The 20,273-nt window shown below is 40.0% G+C and overlaps 1 protein-coding gene across 2 annotated transcripts; it reads left to right on the forward strand.

Annotated features, from left to right (window-relative positions):
* The first annotated feature begins 165 nt into the window (after window positions 1–165).
* On the forward strand, window positions 166–19,485 carry FAM210A (family with sequence similarity 210 member A). Of its 2 annotated transcripts, none has more exons than XM_058025625.1 (5): window positions 166–183; window positions 12,541–12,648; window positions 13,846–14,318; window positions 16,406–16,517; window positions 17,573–19,485. In XM_058025625.1, the coding sequence occupies exons 3-5, from the start codon at window positions 13,870–13,872 to the stop codon at window positions 17,903–17,905; spliced, it is 894 nt and encodes a 297-aa protein (XP_057881608.1). In that variant the 5' UTR covers window positions 166–183; window positions 12,541–12,648; window positions 13,846–13,869; the 3' UTR covers window positions 17,906–19,485. The 2 variants fall into 2 exon arrangements, with proteins under 2 accessions (XP_057881608.1, XP_057881599.1); XM_058025616.1 differs by lacking the exon at window positions 166–183 and adding an exon at window positions 231–317.
* The last annotated feature ends 788 nt before the right edge of the window (window positions 19,486–20,273 follow it).

The raw sequence follows: 20,273 nt of genomic DNA on the forward strand, positions 1-20,273 counted from the left end.
GGTCAAAGTGGCAGTGCCGGACTAACGATTGGGCAGGGTGGTCTTAAAGGTCACTTCCAACCCTGGCAGTGTGAAAGGTGGCGCTGTCCCAGCATGGCATAGGGACTACGAGTCCCAGGGGGCCGCGCGAGAGGGGGGCGGTGCTGGCGCCTGCGCAGTGGGAGGGCGCCGCCGGGCCTGAAGGTGATGGTGGGGACGGGCGCCGCCGCACGTTGCGCGGGGCGGGTGGGGGGGGCGTGACGGGAGCGGCCGTTGGTGCCAAAGGCGCGTGCCCGAGGCGCGCGGGGCCCTGAGGAGCGGCGCGGGCCCGGCACGAGGTACCGGCGGGGCGGGAGCGGCGGGATCGGGAGGGATCCCACTCCGGCCCGGCTTGTGGGGGGATCGGGCTGCTGGCGCCTTCCTCCCGGCCGTGCCTTCCCGGTGCCCGGTCCGCCTTGCCCGGCGCTGAAGGATGTCGGCCGCGGCCCAAGAAAGCGGGGTGGAAAGAGAGATTTCCTGGTAGGGAGGTGACGCTGGATGGGCCTGGGTGTTCCGCCGTGGGCTCCTGCTGCAGCATCTGGGTGGAGAGGAAGGGATCTCTGGGTGGGAGCTCAGGCTGTGACTTCTTCACGAAGGGCAGCGGCAATCCCGGCTCCCCGGTGCCCAGTGACAGGAGCCAAGGGAACGGCACGACGCTGTGTCCGAGGAAGTTCAGGCTGGATGTTAGGCGAACGTTCTTCACTCAGAGGATGGCTGGGCACTGGAGCAGGCTCCAGGGAAGTGGTCACAGCACCAGCCTGGCAGAGCTCCGGCGTTTGGCCGCAGTCTCAATCACAAGGTGTGATTCTTGGGATGTCCTGTGCAGGGCCAGGAGTTGGCCGTGCTCAGGACATCGATGATCCTGATGGATCCCTTCCAAGTCAGCGTATTCCATGGTTCTATGTTACCACTGAAGGACCGCGGCTGGCTTATGCCCCTTAAGGGGGTTCTCTTCCTAGACAAGCCTGTGTCTTGTCTTTTCAGAAAGCTTGAAGTGGCTTTAGAAATGTTTTGTTGTCCCCATGTTATGTTTCTCATTAGCAATCCGCTCCTGTTAATTAAGTATATCCAGGGAGTCAGAGAAGTCATCAGAATTTTTGTTAAGGCTGTTAAGTGAAACATGGATCTATGTCAGCTATTACAAACTACTTCAGCCTCACTAATGTCTATTAACAAAACTCCCTCTACCAACTGTCCTGAAAGAGAACATTACATTGGACAGCACTACATGAAGTGTCCTAGAATTCCTTACCAAAGCCAGTTCTTAAACTGAAAGTGTTCTTCAGTTTACCCCAAGGTGTCATTGCTGGTACAAGTATAAACATAAAATGGTTTGCCAAAGTTTTGCTGCATTGGGAAGAGATAGGGCGCGGGTTCCTCGTTTGGAATGTGTTTTGCTGCCTGTGCTTATGTGACTTGCAGCTGTTTCCGTGTGGGAATTGCATGCACAGAGGATAGTATGTCCCCACTGTCCATCTCCATGGAGGTGGGGGTGACAGCAGGTGTTTGTCTCCTTTTCTGTTTAATGGCTGTTTGAGGTAAAAAGGGTACGACTGACCCTTGTGGCAGCGTTACTGAATTGCACTCACTGTCTAAAAGGCACTTCCATCAGGAAATAAAAAAAAAATAAATCATTTGGTGATTTGGATAGGTGGATATCAGGTAGCTTCCACATGGCAAAGGCTGAGTAGATAAATTCAGACTGTTGAGGAGTCTGTAAAGAATGTAAGAAGTTAGAGACTTGTCTGGTGTGACTGTGTGCAGGTCTGCTTCACAAGCTATAGCGCCTGTAAGAAAAGTTTTATCGGGTTTGGTTTTTAAAAGATTCTTTGTAGTTCTCCTGCTGTGGATGGTCTTTTCTGCAGGTAAAGCACCCCAGCTCTTGTGTATGCTCATAGGTATCACTTGGAAACTGAAATGTGTTTTTGCAAGACAGAGAGCTCGTGATATCCCCTAATGTCAGATAAGAGCCCTCAGTTTGCATCTTGTCACATTTCTGGATCTGCAGGGAGTTTGTTCTAGTCTTGAAGACAAGGGCATGAGAAATTCAACCACAAGAGCAGGAAGAACACTGATTTTTAAAAATGTGAAACTGCTAATGGAATCTCAGCAAATTCCTTGTAATCAGTTTAGTCCTGCAGGTTGGAAAGACAACCCAACGTAGTTCTTTTCGGTGTTAAATCAGGTGGTTGAAGGTGAACTAATTTTCAAAATTAGATGCTGAAGCAAATTCATAATCATCAATATTTCAGTATTAGGAATGGAATGAAATCACTGAAAGGACTGAGACCTGGGCCCAAAACCTGATGGGAATCTTCCTGGACAGCCAGGTGTCATCAGAATGGATCATAAGGATTTTACCTTGATATGCTGATAGGTAACTGCATGGTTCCATCACTTTAGATCAGGGATCAAACTCTGGGTCAGAGACTCTTAATGACAATTATGTGCCCCTGGTGGATTTTTTTGCTTGAGATGAATGGATTGTGCAGTGAGACAATAACAACAACAACAAAAAAGAGCACTGTTTTAAGTTACAGAACTTTTTCTTAATTTTTGAGTTTTAAATCGTGACACCTCTAAAAAACGCACATTATTCTTTTTGTCCCTGCCAGTATAATTGCAGTGAGAGTAAAATGTTATTATTCAGTTAAAAAATCCTTATGATCTATTCTGATGACACCCGTGATTCTATTTTTGTAAATTTAGTTGAGTCTTGAAGGTACCAGTACAGGTGTTAAGTCCAACACACTTTGTCCATATTAAATTTTGTCCAGAAATTGTGATTTAAGCAGGTGCCGACAGGCCAGAGTGGTGTGCCTACTTAGGACTTTTTGTCTGGTGAAGACTGAAGCCACATCTTCTTTTAGGCATTGGCATTACACAGTAGGATTTACTCTGTTTGGAACTTTGTGCTTCCTCTAAAAATCTCAAACCCATTGTAGCCCAGTGCCTTCCATCACTCAGTTTTCCTCTCATCCTCTTCAAATGAGACACATTTTTTGTTATATTTCCGGACATGACCCTGCCCCTTGGAAATAAATTCATCTGGACGGTAAAGCTCTGTTTGTTCACATCAGGAAATGAAAGGGACACTTAGATGGGCTATGAATTTTAATTCCCTGCATCTCCTGTTTTATCTTGTCCTGAGAATTGACCTTGATCCTGTGTAACAGTTCTTATGTAAACCAAACGAGTTGTGTGGCTGTGATTGTGGCTTTGTAGAACAGTGCAGCAGATATCCCCTGCAGCTCTTTAGGACTTGCCATGTCCTTGAGGAGAGGGATGGAGCAAGGGAGTGGTTGTTAATACAGTCAGGTGCTCATAAACAAATTATAAAACAAATCAATAACTTTTTTTCCAATGGATTAATTTTATGGGTTGGAAATAAAAATGCAGCAAATCTCTTCCAAAAGTGGCTGGTGAAAGATTTCAGTAAAACGTGACGGCACTTACCTTTAACAGCAGTGGTAGTGCTTAGCCCCAGCGTGAACCAGGCGGTTAACTATTCTCTGTTAATATTTTGTGAATTTAAAAACTGGCTTTACTGATGTTAAAATTAGATGGCATCCTTTGCTTGCTGCTGTCTGAGGCCATAGGACAGTACTTTCTGATGAGACATGTTTCTGTGCTGAGCCACAAGCCTTGCGCTTTGCTGATGACATCTGGCAGAAAGCAGCGAGCTTGCAAAGGTTGCAGTGTTGCAGTCACAGGATTCCTTTCCCAGTCTGAATACAGCAGTGTTGTAATGCTGCTGCTTCAGGCTGTGAATAGGAATGTTATTAGGGTTCTGATACTAAAGTCTCATCAGAGCTCCTTCTGGTGTAAAGACACAGCTCTCTGAATCTGATGCACTTTCAGACACTTGTAGATGGTGTAGTTTTGTTGTTTGCATGCTTCTGTGCAAGAAATGCTGTGTAAAGCAGTAAACTGAATAATGGGCAAGAAGGTGTAGCCACTCAGGTATTGAGACCTTAATAAAAATATTTCTTTTATAAGAACCTTTCACGTTCATTTGTAGAGATGTTGGGAATAGCGTTTACTGAAAATTAGATGAAGACTGTGGTTTAGAGTGTGTGTGTGTTCTGTAAATGTTATGATCAGCCTCTTCACACATAATTTTTCAAGATATTCTGATTGATACTGCACATATTTCCCCATATGGAGAAATTTGAATTCACAACAGAGAATTCAGCACTTACTTTGAATATTTAGAAAAGATTTGTACTGGAAGGGAATGTCTGCCAACAGTAATTCTGCTGAAAGATGAACGTTCTGTATTTTTTGCTGGGAAAAATGACAGCTTTTCAGTGTTTGAAAGTGTGAAATAAATGTGGTGAGAGAATAAAAGAAAAAATCTTGAACCCAATGCTTCCACTGTGAATTCTGTTTTTACGGAAGCTGGGATTTTTTTTCCAGTTTCATGCTGGTTTACTTTTATTCCTACTTTGTTTCTAATTGTAAGGCTTCAGAGTTCTTCCTTGAGAAAGTTTTTTGGGCATCTTTAGAAGCATTTTGAGTGAATTTGATGAGTAAAAGACTTGGTACTTAGAGGTTGTTAAGTGTCTTATGAAATTATTACATAATATAATTTGCCCTTAATGTATTATTACAGATAATACTGATAATACTGTTGCTTGCTGTTGGGTTATGGATAGAAGAAACAGCAATGAGGCAAGACCTGTAAAGATCCAAGGTGGCAAAAATGGCATTTATCAAGGCTAGAAAGGAAACAGGTTTGGTAGTCACTGTGGAAGGTGGGGCAGAAGGCTGTACAAAGCTGATTCTAAGATCAAAGTTTAAGCATATTCCTAATAAATGCCTTTTATAATTAGTCACGGTAAAGTATTTGAATATCTACGATTGTATTCTGTAGTTTGACTCTGGCTGGATGTCAGGTGCCCACCAAAGCTGCTCTACCCCTCTCCTCAGCTGGACTGGGAAAAGAAAATACAATGAGAGGCTCTTGAGTTGAGGTGAGGGCAGGGAAAGATCAGTCATCGCCTGCTGTCATGGGCAAAACAGACCCAGTGTGGGGAAATTGATTGAATTTATTACCAGTCAAATCAGAGTACAGAAATGAGAGGTGAAACAAATCCTGACATTTCTTCCTGGCGCTCCTCCTTCCTTACTGGGTTTAACTGTACTCCCAGTTCTCTCCCTGCTCTTCCTCTCCGTGGTACAGGAGGCCAGGGAAGGGTTACAATCCATTCCTCACGTTTTCTCTGCCACTCCTTCCTTCACAGGGGGAAAATTCTTCCCCTGCTGCAGCAGGGAGTCCTGCCCATGGCAGACAGTCTTCCACAAACCTCTCCAACATGATTCCCTCCCATGAGCTGTAGTTCTTCTTTAACTGCTCCAGTGTGGGTCATTTTCCACTGTGTGCAGTCCTCCAGGAGTAGCCCATTCCAGCATGGATCCCCTATGGAATCACAAGTCCTCTCAGCTAACCTGCTCTAGCATGGACTCCTCTTGCCCCAGGTCCTTACAGGACCTTCTCCAGTGTGGGTTTCCTACAGGTTCACAGCCTCCTCCTGGCATCCACCTGCTCTGGTGTGGGCTCCTGCAGGCTGCAGGTGGATCTGTGTTCCTCTCTGGACCTCCATGGGCTGCAGGGACACGGCGCCCTCACCATGGTCTGCATCACAGGCTGCTGGCTTGTCTCAGCTCCTGCCTGCAGCACCTCTCCCTCCTCCTTCACTGACCTTGGTGTCTGCAGGGCTGTTCCTCTCACATGTTCTCACTCTGCTCTTCCCTGGCCTCAATTACATCTCTGCAACAGTTTTTTTTCCTTCTTAGCCGTGTTATCCCACGGCTCTACCACCATCACTGATGGTCTCAGCCTTGGCCAGCAGTGAGTCTCTCTTGGAGCTGGCTGGCAATGGCACTCTCAAACATGGGGGAAGCTTTTGGCAGCTTCTCAAAGAAACCACCCCTATAGCCCACCCTCCACCAGAACCTTGCTGCACAAACCCAACCTTTTTCATCTGGGCAAAAAGGCTGAACTTTATTTGTGTCAGCACCATCTGTTTTTGTAAAAGTCACTGTATCTGCAGTGTGTCTCTAATTGTTTCATTACATTTTTCATTAATAAATATTTTATTACAATTCCAAAGACTTTAAATATTAATTATTATCATCCACACTGTCTATATCAGTGATGTGCTGAGTGACCAGAAAAGCTATGAATTAAAAAATGAGCTTGGCTGCTAGAATCCAAGTTGCAAGTAGCAGGAAGTCTTGAGCAAGAGTTCAGTTTTTGGCAGCAACCTTTTGACTCTCATTGACGACTCTATTAGTGAAAAGAGATGTGCACTACAGCTCTGAATTTCATCATAAAAGAAAGATCTGAACTCTGAACATAGAACTAATAACCATATTTCCAGTGCATTTCAGTGTGTATTAAAGTGTAGAGTCAAAACACTCTCAGTGATGCTCAGTGAGTTGAAAGAGGTGTCAAATAAAATACAATGTACTATTGAGAGGGAAGATCCTAAGAGCTTCTCAAACTATGTTTTGATGAAGTGTAGAAAACTGATCTGTGTATTTTTTTGTTTGTGTTTTAGCATCTAACCCCTCATCAGTTTAGTTGTGGGTTAGTTTGTTTTTCTCCTGAGGGAGTTCAGAGTCATATGCAGGAAACTGTAGATCTGAGGCTTGCTTATGTGAAGTCCCTTTCCTGCCCCTGTTAGTTATCCAGTGGAAGCTTTCCACTGCTTTGTACACCAGACCACTACACACATGCCCCTACAGCCCCACACCTGCAGGGCAGGGCTGGAAACCCTCTGAGAGACCAGCACAAGTGTTCTAGGAGGAATGAACTACTGATACCTTAGGATTCAGAAAGTTACTACCTGAGTGGAGTAGAAAGAGAATCAGATCTTATTTTGATCATTAGCCTAAAGTGGAAGGTAGCGTGAAGAAACAGATTAATACAGCCCCTGCTTTTAACTAACATAAGGCTTTTTTGGCCTTTTTTGGCATAGATATATAATATGCCTATTTTTAAGCTTAGTTGCAATCTATAAGCATAATTTCTCTGCCTTGCTTATTGCATACATGTCTGTAGAGTGATAAGTGGACCAAAAAAATCAAACCAGATAGCACTTTAAAAGCCAATTTTTTCTTTGACATGTGCCTATAATCTGAGAGGCTCTGGAACTGATACAGAGGATGATCCAGCAGCACTTGTTGGACAGAATCATACACAGCAGAGACCTTTTTGTTGAGTTGTACTTACATAAAAATTCAGTAGAGGGCAGAACGAAACTTGTGAAAGAAGGAACCAGCGGTAACAGATGGAATAGCACCAGCCATTAAAACCAGTTCTGAAGAGCAGAAAGCACTACAGGTGATTGTGATCCTTTCTTTGAGAAGCATTTGAGAGAGAGCATTCACATCTTCATATAATGGTCAGCTACATGCAACCTTAGGATCCAGTACTTTCCATCCCAGAGGAAAATGGAGTTACCACGGACGTACTGACTGTGCTAAGGCTCCTGTTTAGCATTCCAGATGTATAATTCAACACACAGGCATTGCATTACGTTCTCCTCCTTTATTTGTCCTCTGAATCCAATGTGCAGACTTTACACATGTCTGCAGTATCTTTTATTCTTCCTAAAGCTACTTCTTCTTGTCCTTTTTAATATTTGAGTATCAGAAGATTGTAGCAGTGAAGATTATTCGGTGTGTAAGGACTGTGGAAAAGTTTATTTTACTTTTTTGATTTTGCTTAGGGTGTTTTAGCAAGAAGAGTAGTTTAGGTAAAATAAGAGTAACAAAGTTGTTGTCTTTTCTCCACTTAGCAGTGTTGAGTTGTAATAATATGATCAATTAAAAAAATTATAGCATAGCATTTACTAAGTGAAAATAGTGTAGAGGTAGGATAGGGCTAATGCTTTAGGGTTGTCTGTCTGCAAGGGTTTAGTCTTTTATCCATTTTAACATGATTTTACCAAGTTTTCAATAAATTCCACTGTGACTTATTTTGCATTATTCCCTTTAACCTAAAATGTGGTGTTATATTTTCAGACAGTCCTGAGTGGTAGACAAAACTACACAGCTAATGATGCCCAAACTTCAAATTACAAGCAATTTTCTTAGTTTAGAATGAATAACAGATAGTTTTAGTAATACTGCAAAAGTAGTAAAGATCAAAATAGAAATTCTAAATGTTCATTCATGCACTCAAGGTATTAATACAAAGCATAAAAAGTCCCTGTGCACTGCCACTTTCCTATCCATGCTTAGTGACTCCATGCTGTACCAACCCTTTCCAGTTACCAAGAGGTTTATAGTTTTATTTTACATTGAATTTAAGAAAAACAATGCTTTGCATGTATTGCACTAGTCTTAAAATTATTTTAAAATATGTTCCCAGACTTTTAGGACACCTATATATGTTTTCAATTGTGGTTTTCCTATTTTCTTATTTTGGTCTATAAGCTTGGCAAAATCAGTTTTGGGGTTTTTTTATATACACTGTAAATGAGTGCTTGAAAAGAACAAGTTAAATCTGAAAACAAGCTTTGGGGGTTTTTTATTATATTTAGTAAAAATATAAGCAATATGGTGGTGTTGTTTATTAAACTGAGCTGCTTGGATGAGAGCTCTGTATTTGCTTTTTATGCCATCTGAAAGATGAGTTGAAAAGGATTTCTGAAAACTTGATTTGTTTCCTTTCTAAATTCTACTCTGTCTGCCACACACAATTCTTTAAGTTTTCTAGATTTTACACTAAATATGACAAGAATGTAAATTAATTCTCTGTTTCCATAGAAAGGTGCCTTGGGAGTAGAAAAAGCTCATGGATTTTCATTGGGAACTCTCCTGTGGTATAATTAATGTTCTTTTTTTAAACAGTAACAGAACAAGTGAAAATGCTTTAAAGTCATCCATATTTACATATTGTGTCCAGAGTGTTTCTGGTACAACTGAGAAAATAATCCAGTGTTCTCTGCATATACTATACCCTCAATTCCCTCAGATGCTTTCTGACCTCTTTTACAAACAAACTTAACACTAAAGTTTTTGCCATTATCTTAACACTAAAGTTTTTGCCATCTTTTATGCACTGCCAACTTCTTGTATTTTAATTTTTCTGGTAACTCAAAAACATTAATTGTAGCATTTTTAGACAGGTTATCCTGATGAAAGTTTCTCTGACACGTTTTCTCTTTCCAACAGTAAATTTCCACCGCAGCCTTTGCCATACCTGTATTGGCCAGGCCTGTTACTTCTGTGTTTTCCAAAGATCTCCCAGAGTTTTTTTGGCATAGAACGTGTTCGCACGCATCCAAAGCCAATGAGTCTGCGACAGTCACCTAAACCAGCTCTGTGGCATTTAAAATTCCTGAACTTCTTTTGTCCTCAGGAACAAAAAGCAAATCTAATATCTGCTTCCTAATTATCACTGGAAAGTAGAGCAAATGCAAGAGCTAGGATGCTTTTGTAGTATATCAGATTTATGCCAAAGCTGATCTGAATTATAACACAAGTACAGAAGTTTCCTAAGCAAAACCTCCAGCACTGCCATGAGAAGCTGATCTGTTCTTTTCCTTAAGAGGCCCCTGGAGTACTCCCTTTATGTCAGAGGCCTTGTTAGCAGCTCACCACGAGACAAGGGTGCCTTTAGGAATTAAATGGATGTCCAAGAATCGCAACCAGGAGTTTGTCTTGAGCAGCCAATATCTCTACAGCTCAATTTGCAGTCTGCTTGAGATCTTACTAAATAGTTAGCTGGGATGTGACAGTGCTGAAGAGGAGACCATATCACAAGTGTCTGTGTAGCATTTCATGGTTTCTGTAGCTAATATCTATTCTGTCACTGACCACATGGAGTTCTTGGAGCAGAGAACTTGAGTTATATTTGTCCTTAGACAGATTTTTTTTTCTTTGTGGCATTTTAAAGAGAAAACTAATAAAGTGATCTAAGATGTTTTAAAGCACCTTTCCCCCTGCTCCCACCCCACAGATAAGTGCTTTCTCACCTTGGTATTTGGAGCTTGTACCTTCTTGTCCTTTTTTGTATCTTTGCAGCAGGAAAAATGTTAAACACGCTAAAATGAAGAAGCAACTTCTCACAAGTCACTAGGTGCAATTGTGGGTAACATTCAGGTTACTGTCCTGACTTCCTTAGAATCTGAGTGTTTTTAACAACCTAAAGTTACAGGGGCAATTGTATAGCTTGTGTGGCTCCAGTAATTTCTTTGAGAAGTATTATGCTTAGAGAAGAAATTCTTGTCTCAGATCCATAGGCTGACACACTTCCTCCTGCCTGTTGAGTGCACAGGGTTTTAGGAACTTCCTCTCACTAATTGTCTTAAATCACAAGTTTCTCTGTATTCATCTCATGTTTTAGAGGGATGAAACAGCTAGTTTCATATATATTTGTATCTCCAACCATAATAATTGTGTACTTTATATGTCCTGATAAAAATTTGTTTGCATTGTTGAGCCAAGTAACTGAAGTATAACAATTGAGCAGCTGCACCCATCACCTCTTTAAAAATATTTGCTTCTTTAAAATGAATTTACATAGTGTATGCTGTATTAATGCATTCCTTTATTCATGTGCCTTTTCTACATCATGCTGTAACCTTTATAATAGTTCCCTCATGCCGTGCTTCTGGACAGCAGTGTAAAACTCAATGTACCAACACTTCAAAAGGGCTCTCCTTTGTTCATTTAAATAAGCAAAGCATTTCCCTGTGAAACACAGTAAGGTCATTAGGAAAACTTTTACCTTGTTTCAAAAAATGTTTTCTTTTATGCTCTCAAACATAAGCACTGTCATATCTTACCCTTTCCTTATCTATCAAACTATTGTGCTTCTCCACATTTTAAAGTGGAGAAACAAACAGTAAGCAGTTATGCAGAATATCACTAGAACCATACTATCTGCTTACAAGGTGCAAAACCTCTTCAGGGTCTACTGTAGATGTTTAGATAGCATTCCTTTTGACCTACCACATCATGCATCATGGAGAAAAAAGCCTTTAATTAATGACTTTCAAGTCCATCTGAGTCTAGGAACAAAAAGTGGCATGGAAATTCTTGTAATAGCCTCAAAACCTTCTGTGCTCTAAAGCCATTGGTGACATTCTGTATTTAAGTTTTACATGGTGCATGTAACTTGGTGAGCAAAGACCTTGAAACTCATTTACTGATCACAGCAGTGTCATGTGCTGCCTGACAAGCATTGGACACAGTGGTGACCCACACTCAGGAGAACGGAACCATTTCCTCCACAGATGTTCTGCAGCCACTGTGCTGGGTCAGAGGTGCTGGGACAGTGCTAGAATGCAAAACCTAGAAACAGTGCTCTGAGAAGTGCTGCTGCAAATACACTACAAAGAATGGAAAATATTCAGAAATTCTTGTTCAGCTTCTCAGTCTTGTGCTGAAGAATGATCTCTTCCCAAGGCTGCTGGAATGCAGTGTCCTGTTAATAACATAAATTACTTAAAATTATGGTTTCCCCCATGCTGCAATTTGCAGAGCTTGTTTGAACCAGATATTTTTCAATAGGGTACTGGTGAACAGTAGAAGTCTGACTCAAGAGCCTCCAGATTCCCATAGGTGGATGCCTTTTGCTGAGTCTGCTGGCTGGATATTGAGAAAATCTACTTAGGGCAGACACTCAGTGCTGTGTACTATTAGCGAGAGAGGAAAACAGTTCTCTGTGGAGAATGTTATCCCTCAGGAAAGAGCTGTAAGTGGCAGTAGGCAAGGAATGCAGTTGTCATGTTCCAAGTTTGTTGTTACAGTTTCTATAAATCAGTTAAGTAGTTGGCATATGATGGAGTGCCATCTGAACACTTGAGTTTTACTGAGTGTTTGCACTACTTCTTGTTTTGAGAAGCAATTGCATTTGGATTTCAGAAGTAAGCAAGAATCTCTGCTTCTTGTAAAGCTAGACATACCACATGAAGTCTTAAAGAAAACTGAGTTGTGGAGAGCCAGTACCTGTAGCTGATTTACTGCTCCATGAGCAGCAGCAGCACTTCCTGACTCCCACCAAGTTCATACTCTGTCAACAGGACAGAGTAACTAGTTCCTTATAAAGAGACACCAGTTCCTTTTTCCCCGTTGATGCAGTACCTTTTGTTAGCAGGAGTCCAACCAAAGTGTGTGTCACAAGCAATGCAGAGGTTCCCAGGGAGTTTGCAACCTGGGAATTCGTCTTGTCCCCACATCAAACATTGTAATTCTAGTAATTTCTGTTAATTCAAGTACAACAGTAGCATAAAGCTACCTAGAAAACATACAGGCAGGACTGTTCCAACAGATCCATTTGGATTATGAAACTTTCCTCTCTTGGAAGAGAACAGTAATTCAAAGTTGAGGAACTTCTAAAATTACACAGAAAAAATCTCCCATTAGCATGTCAGTATTCTAAAGGGAATTTACACCAATAACTTTTCAGTTGCAATTTTTCAGGTGGATCAGAAATAAATCTTCACAGGATTAATTTGCTCTTGTTGCTATCTCTCTAAATGTGCCCTTTTTTCACTTTAGCAGGGGCCTCAATGTGTTCAAGACATATATTTGAAAAGTGGGGAACTAGTGGAAGAGTTGCAACTTTTTGAAGATACACACCTTACTGTATCTAGAAAGTAAAAAAGGGTATGTATGGTTTCCATTTCTTTTTTTTTTTTAAATTCTTCCTATGTTAGGAAGTATTGATCATTTTCTACAGCCTAGAAAAATTCACTGCTAAAGCACCTGGCATATATCTAAGGTGAAGGGAAAGCATATATGACGTTTCAATTAAATTTCAATGATTTCTAGTTTGGATAAAGAATTGTGATAAGTGAAAATGGAAAAGCATTGGTAATGTACAAAACTCGTAAGGTAAGTAACTTAAGTGGCATTTGTTACATCAATTAGCATCACCTTTTTTTTGTTAGTTCTGTAGCTTGCAACCATTGAATAAAGGAAAGGAACAAGTATTTCACAATTTCAAAGCATGCTTTTTGGGGGGTAAAAATTATTTCTATGCATGCAAAACTAAATTCTTTTCTTTTTTGTGGGGAAGCTCTCAATAGTTGTTTCAAACTTTCAGGAGTAATTGGTAAATATTCAAAATCATAAAGTTAACTGAGTTATTCCACAGTTTTAAAATATTCTTTGCGTTGCAATGTTTGGAAAATTGCAATTCAGTTTTGCTCATGTTAATACATGACATTCAACAGTACCTTCCCCCTTCCTGACAGGTGTTACTGACAGACTGTTGCAGTTACATTTGTTACTATTTAGGCTATTGCTTGATCATTAATAAATATTTCTATTGGACTTTTTCAATTTTATGAACTTCTATTGAAAATAGTATAGAACATGAAAAATTTTACCAAAACTAAGAATGCACTGGCACCAAAAATAAATTTTAATTGCACACTTACTTCAGTGAATTTATAATGCATTTATGTAGGCTCAAGGTTCACTCAAGTTATCAGATGCTACTATAAGTGAAGTTTAAGGGTAACTTTTCAATGGCTGTGCCAGGTTATGTAGATAAAAGCAGTAGAAGTAAGTAGATTCTTAAACTCCTAAGAATGTTTTTTTGGGAGTATTGCAATCATTTTGGCAGTGAGGAGCAGAATATGTTATGTGAAGAGACTATTTTAGTTCAGAATGCTGAAAAAATTAGAAAATTATTTCCTTCATTTCAGAACATAACTATTTCTGCAAAGGAAGATAAAGAAAACCTCTTTAAAGTAGAATAGGAAGCCATTTAAATTTTGAGAATTGTAAGTGGCGTTGGAGCAAGCAGAAATCACACCATTGAAATGCAGTTTGTTTACTGTTGTTTCTTTTTTACAGAAACTTCATCCCCACTTCTCCAAAATGCAGCGGAGTCTGCTCCATTCTGCATCTCAGCTGGCTCATGGGACGTGTTGGTTCTTCCCTCGCACCGGTGTCTTTCAGTGCTTAAAAGGACAGTCTGTGCTGCCTAATGTGGGATGCAAAGTGATTCTGGCACTGGACCCTCCTAAACGATGTCTTCATGCAGGTGCAGCTCACTTTGCCTCAAAGAAAACTGCTTTTCCATCACAGCCAGCAGACACTTCTCACAGAGTACCAGAAGAGAGAAATCCTTTGCCTTCAGCCACTGATGCGCCCAAGCAGAGCCCTGCAGAGTCAGATTCTTCCGAACCTGATCCATTACAAGATAAATCAATTAGTCTTGTTCAGAGGTTCAAGAAGACTTTTAAGCAGTATGGGAAAGTCATGGTTCCAGTGCACCTTGTGACTTCCAGTGTATGGTTTGGATCCTTTTACTATGCAGCCATGAAGTAAGTTGGTATTTTGTTGCCGTGCCCAGTACCATGGTTGAATTGAGATCTACTAGTGAATGGACATATAAATTATTCTTGCCTGTTAAAAAGTGCCTTTATACTTACAAGAGAAATGTGGCTACATTTTTGACTAAAGCATAAGGGTAATGTTGGAAGTATATAGGATTCATGAGAGTGTCATGTAGATACTATTACCATGCAGTTATTGCTGTGTACCAGGTATGGTGCTGACGTTTACAGGTATGCTCATCTCTCCAAAATGATGAATGGATGTAAACAGCATTGAAATTATTAGTAATCTCTCAAAAGGTAAAGATAGGGATTTGGAATCCTGATTATGAATGGCTAGTTGAGATCTTTATAGACCTTTTTTTTTTTTGCCCTTGGACTTCATCCCCAGTCCTTCCTCATAACTGGATTTTCATTTCATGGATTTACCTCCCTTAGCTGTTCACAATGTGTATCCCCTCCTTTTTTGTTTCTGTTTCCTGTCTTTCCTGCCATCAACTGAAAAAAATGCTGCTGTAGACCATACTTTTTAATTGAAGATTAAATATCTGTGTGGTTAAAAAAAAAATAAACTAAGTATTCTAATTTTAGTTTCTTTTAGTTACAGCATGTCCTAGACACCATTCTGGAAAATGGCATTTATCAGAAAAAACTACTACATCAATTATGAGCTGCTAGTTTGCTAGTTCAGATGAAAGAGGTTTTATTTATCTGGAAATAGTTTGCTAAATATAAGCAAATGTTTATCTCTGGACTGCTGGTGTTGTATATTTAATAATAGAAAGCATGAAACAACGAGGTTTGTGGTGGCAAGGATGGAACTCTGACATCAGAATGCCTTACTGCACAAGTGTTTGTTTTAGTTACTCTAACCAGCTGGCATAATTGCCCTTTCTGGGAGCTATAGATCCAAATGTCATTCTAAATTTAGCTCATGTCAGAGGAATAAAGGTCTTGAACTATAAAAATATTTTGCTTTGAATAAATTCAGGTTGATGCTTATGTCCAGACATTTCACATTGAGTGAAGATTACTTTTCTTGAAACTCTAAAGCCTGCTGCTAAAGTAGGTATTTGGCAGATGAAAACAACTGAAATATTCAACTAGAAACTAATTAAACTAATTATAACAAAGCTTCAGTTTGTTATACCACAGGAGCAGTGCTCTCTTGAAGTGGAAAAATAACTCTCAGGATGACTGGTCATACAAGACTAAACAGCAGTGGTTTATGAAATGGCACAGTTAGAGCTGTGTTTCAGCTCCTACTAGATCTCCATTCCCTACTCTGGGAATTCCCTACTCTCTACTCAGACTGTAGGTTCTAGTTAACTGTTGGTAAATTACTGCCTGTTACTGTTCTTGATGCTAAAGTGATTGCATGCTCAGAAGAACGCTTAAAATATTAGATAGAAATAGATAATGGTACCAATAATATAAACTGCCAGATATTGGAAACTCAGGTCTTCTATAACTGCGTGTAGCTTTCTTCTATAATATAAAGATGAGCTTTCCTTTCTCTTTTGGTGTTTTCCTGTATGTCAAATAGAAAGAAATTGTTATAGGAGCTCCCTCCACCATCTTGCCAGCTTATATTGACACAGTAGAAGAACTGAGCACAAAGCCCCTGAAGTCTTGTCTGTGTGACATGTTGCTTCCTTTTCTTTTGCCACATTCCATGTTTGATATATTTAGAAGTGAATGGAGAACATTGTCTGAAATTTTAATAGAAAAAGAAGGTAATTTTAGGCAAAACAGAGCATGAAATTGAACGTGCACAGCTGGAACCTGAGTAGCTGTCTTACCACCGTTACATCTACTTACCTCAAACATAAACTGGGACACAGGTAAGTTAGAAACCATTCCATCCAACAGAGATAATATAAATGGGTCACCTTTTGAAATGCTGAAAAGAACATTAATTTTATTAAGGTCAGAAACATAAATCTTGTAAGTTTATTGTTTAGATAAAAAAAAATTTATTTTCAAATTAGGAAGTTTGTGTAATAAAGAAATAGTACTCTACTGTTCAGGTTTCAAATTCCCATTCAAGTTACCAGTGTTTTTCTCTTTTATAGTGGGGTGAATGTTGTTCCATTCCTAGAGTTGATTGGCTTACCAGACAGCGTAGTAGACATCCTGAAAAATTCCCAGAGTGGAAATGCACTAACTGCATATGCATTGTATAAAGTAAGTATAATTATAGTTTGTAAATAAGCTCTAAGTCTTGCCTGGTGAACTAAACAGGGTTTACTTGTTTACAGCAGAAAGAATTAATTAGCTTTCTTCGATAGCTGCATGTACTTAAGCATTCATTTTGTGGTAAAAATAGTCCCATGCAAGTTGATATGCGTCCTGTGTTCCTTCAAGGAGTCTATCTAAAATAGACTTCAAGGAGTATTTCTAAAATAACTTCTTTGCTGCGGAGGTATTGCAGCCTTCTGAGATGACAATTAAGTTATTCTTCTGTATCCCTGACATAATTAGCAGGGACAAAGAGGTTAAGTCTAAACACTTCATTGAATTTCAGATAAAAGGACAGTTATTTTTATCCTAAATGATTTTTTGTCTTCCCCTTAGATGTCCATCACTCTCAAGTATTTTCATTGTCATTTGAATCAATTACTTATATTCAGGTTTGGGTTTCCTTTTGTTGCTTTATATGTGCAAAGTCTGTGTTTGGGAAACTTGAAACATGTCAGACCATTCAAAAACAAGGTACAGTATTCGCTGTACATGCCACTCAATTTGTTTTGTTTCTAAAAGTGATGCCCTTCTTGCCTTTTTTCACATGGGTTACTTTCCCAAACAAAATGTGAAAGTACGACTCTTTCCAACTTTTCCTTTGTCTAAAAGAGACCAATAAATAAATACAGTTAAATATAAAGATGTTGTTATAGCTGGGAGATCTGGAAGTGTTGGAAGAAACTCGGTGTTCACATGCAGTCTGTTCTGAATTGCATCAAGATGCCGAATGCTTGTCTGCAAGCTGCACAGGGAGGGTTTGTGTGTTGAGTTTTTTTAAGGGAGATCTAATGCCCTTGCTGGCTCTGACAAAATGATACTTAAAGTAAAAGGTATGCATTTCTAGGGGATGCACTGTAAACTGGCTTATTTCATTATAAATTGAAGATACCTTTAGAATCTGACACTGGTCAAAATAGATTTTCAACACAAAAAAATACCTTTCGCTGGATGTTATTTTCCTATTTTATCTATGTGGTGTATTCTTTGGTTTCTTTAAGATTGCAACTCCTGCCAGATACACTGTGACTTTGGGAGGAACATCTGTCACTGTTAAATACCTACGTAAGCACGGCTACATGTCCACACCACCACCAGTAAAGGAATACCTACAAGACAGGATGGAGGAAACAAAGGATAAAATCACAGAGAAGATGGGGGAAACAAAGGATAAAATTACAGAGAAGATGGGGGAAACAAAGGATAAAATTACGGAGAAGATGGGGGAAACAAAGGATAAAATTACAGAGAAGATGGAGGAAACGAAGGATAAAATTACAGGGAAGATACAAGAAACCAAAGAGAAAGTTTCATTTAAAAAAATAAAGGAGTAGGAGAGATGCTTAATTTTTGGATATATAAAACTTAGCACTTTAACCATTTGTGAGGCAGGATATGCAAAGTGCACTTCTGAGCTTTTTTTTCTTTTTTTCTTTTATATTTTTTACCCTTTGTCTGGAGACAACAATTGCTACATGGATTTAAAGGTTAAAGTTCCTTGGGGAAGAGGTTGTGACCTAAAAGTTTCAATTTTCAGAAGGAAAAGTAAATCTCAGATTAGAAGTTAACATGTCCCTTGGTAATAATGTTAAGAATTACTCTTCCCTCTTTTTTTTTTCCCCCACACCCTCTTCCTCAAAATGAAGGCGATTTCTGCCAAGAGCCACTACTCTGTTCTTCTCCCATCATAGTGCACAGGCATGGTTCCACTAGACTGAGTCTTCCATTAAATAAGAATGAAGATTTCTCTGTTGGGAAGAGCAGCATGTTTAGATTTTTAGAGCACGTGGACCCAAGCCTCTTCAATCGTGATCATCTCTCAGTTTGGAGCAGACCGTTGTCAATGATACTGCACATGAAGGAATTTATGGATCAGCTGCTCGGCAGGAATTCATTACAGTGGCTTCCTTGGCTTCAGCCAGGCTGCTGTGGTTTATGGGCTGAGACTATGAATCTTTCTTGAACAGTGCATCTCTTCAGAAATCTCAACTGAAAGCTATAGGAAGATGAGTTAATCACAGTAGCCATACTGTCAAGTGTACTTTGTTTCCTGAAGTTGATTTACAGTACAAAGTCATTAAAATCAATAATTGTATATTAAACACTAGGATTTGTTCATTGTGTTAAAGTTTACAAACTTGCTCTATTTCATTTTTGAAACAAAAAAAAAAAAAATATGAAAGAAAAGTTTATTTGAGAAATTGCTATACTAAGGGGCTTTTTAAACACATGGAAAGTTAGAGTTAAACCCCAAAGTTCCTCCTCCTCCTCCCTCAGTAAAACAATTTGACTAAAATAAGCATGATTTCTGAGACAGCGATCACAGTCTACCAAACTTTTTTCCCCTAGATTAAGTCAAGCAAACATTCATACCTGAAGGCTGCAATGCTGTCTCAGATGTATAAAGGACTACAGTTGAAAGTGTTCTATTTGGCTGGGCAGGCAAACTTCTCTCAGTTTTATTCAAATGTAGGCTGAATTGAAGTCTGTTTTTCCTATTTCTACTACAGATCTCACTTTGTAGCAACTCAGCATGTGTAAGTTGTTTAACAAAGGTGCTTTTTTCAGGGGGATATGGGGAAGCAATAGAGTTGGATCCTGAGCATTGCAACTGACTGGAGTGAAAAAAATACAGCTGATGAAGTATCAGCTCTGCCCCATTGTCCCATTCTCATTCAAGTCACTGAGGGCTTCTCCATGTTTAAGTGAGTTGAACTTCATTAACTTAATTGTGCAGGATTCATTACATACTTCTCTGCCTCTGCCCACATGTTAAATAGTAACTGCAATCTAATGCCTACCTCACAGGGATGTTGTGAGGAATAATCATTGTATATTCAGTGACCTGAAGATGTAAAGTGCCATGTTTCTGATAAAAATTATTAAAAAAATATTTCTGTGAACTCTTACACTGCTACGTACTACTGTAAAGGACTAGAGTTAATAGATGCTATTTTGTTTTTCTCTTTTAGTACTGTCCCCCTGCACACAGTCTTCTGATGTTAGCATTTCTTCTGATTTCCCACTTTTGGGGGCAGTGTTACCCATGTCCTGCAGGACCCTGCAAAGCCCCGAGTGTGCCCCAGTAACACTGCATGATCACTTTCAGTCTGGGGCCACATATGGGACTCTTCCAGTGCAACTTACACGTGGCAGGGATTGCACAGGAGCACCTTGGTGTCCTAGGATGAGTTTTTAGCCCTGAGACATGTTAGAACTTGTTCATTACAGCACCTCTTCCTGCCCTTCCCCTTGCCCAGCTGGCCTGTGACCACTCCAGTGTTTATTGATCCATCTCTACTCATGCCAAGTACAAAAGCTGATTGACCTGGAGTTGACTGTCCTGTGTGATCATTTCTGTGGCTGCAGGAACAGCTCATGGGGACTCTTGCCAAGTGCCTCCTCTCTGTAGGTGGTCAATTTTGCAGCATGGAGAAGCTTGAGGAGTTTCTGGGACAACCACTTCCTCCACCCAGCATGTCAATTGACAAAGCACAGAGTTACATGGATCCATTTATACAAAGCCAGAGGGGAAATCTTCAAGAATTTAGAAGTCTGACCTGGAGAGCTTTTGTGACAATTAGTCACATGCTTGATGATCTTGTCTCAAATTGGCCTTCTGTGGAACCTCTGCCTTGTTAGTGCAGAGAGCACCTGGGGAGTTTCCTGGGCTGCCCAATGAATGTAATGCCACTTGGTGCC

The sequence above is a fragment of the Melospiza georgiana genome, chromosome 1 (assembly GCF_028018845.1).
Source record: "Melospiza georgiana isolate bMelGeo1 chromosome 1, bMelGeo1.pri, whole genome shotgun sequence".
Classification (NCBI taxonomy): domain Eukaryota; kingdom Metazoa; phylum Chordata; class Aves; order Passeriformes; family Passerellidae; genus Melospiza; species Melospiza georgiana.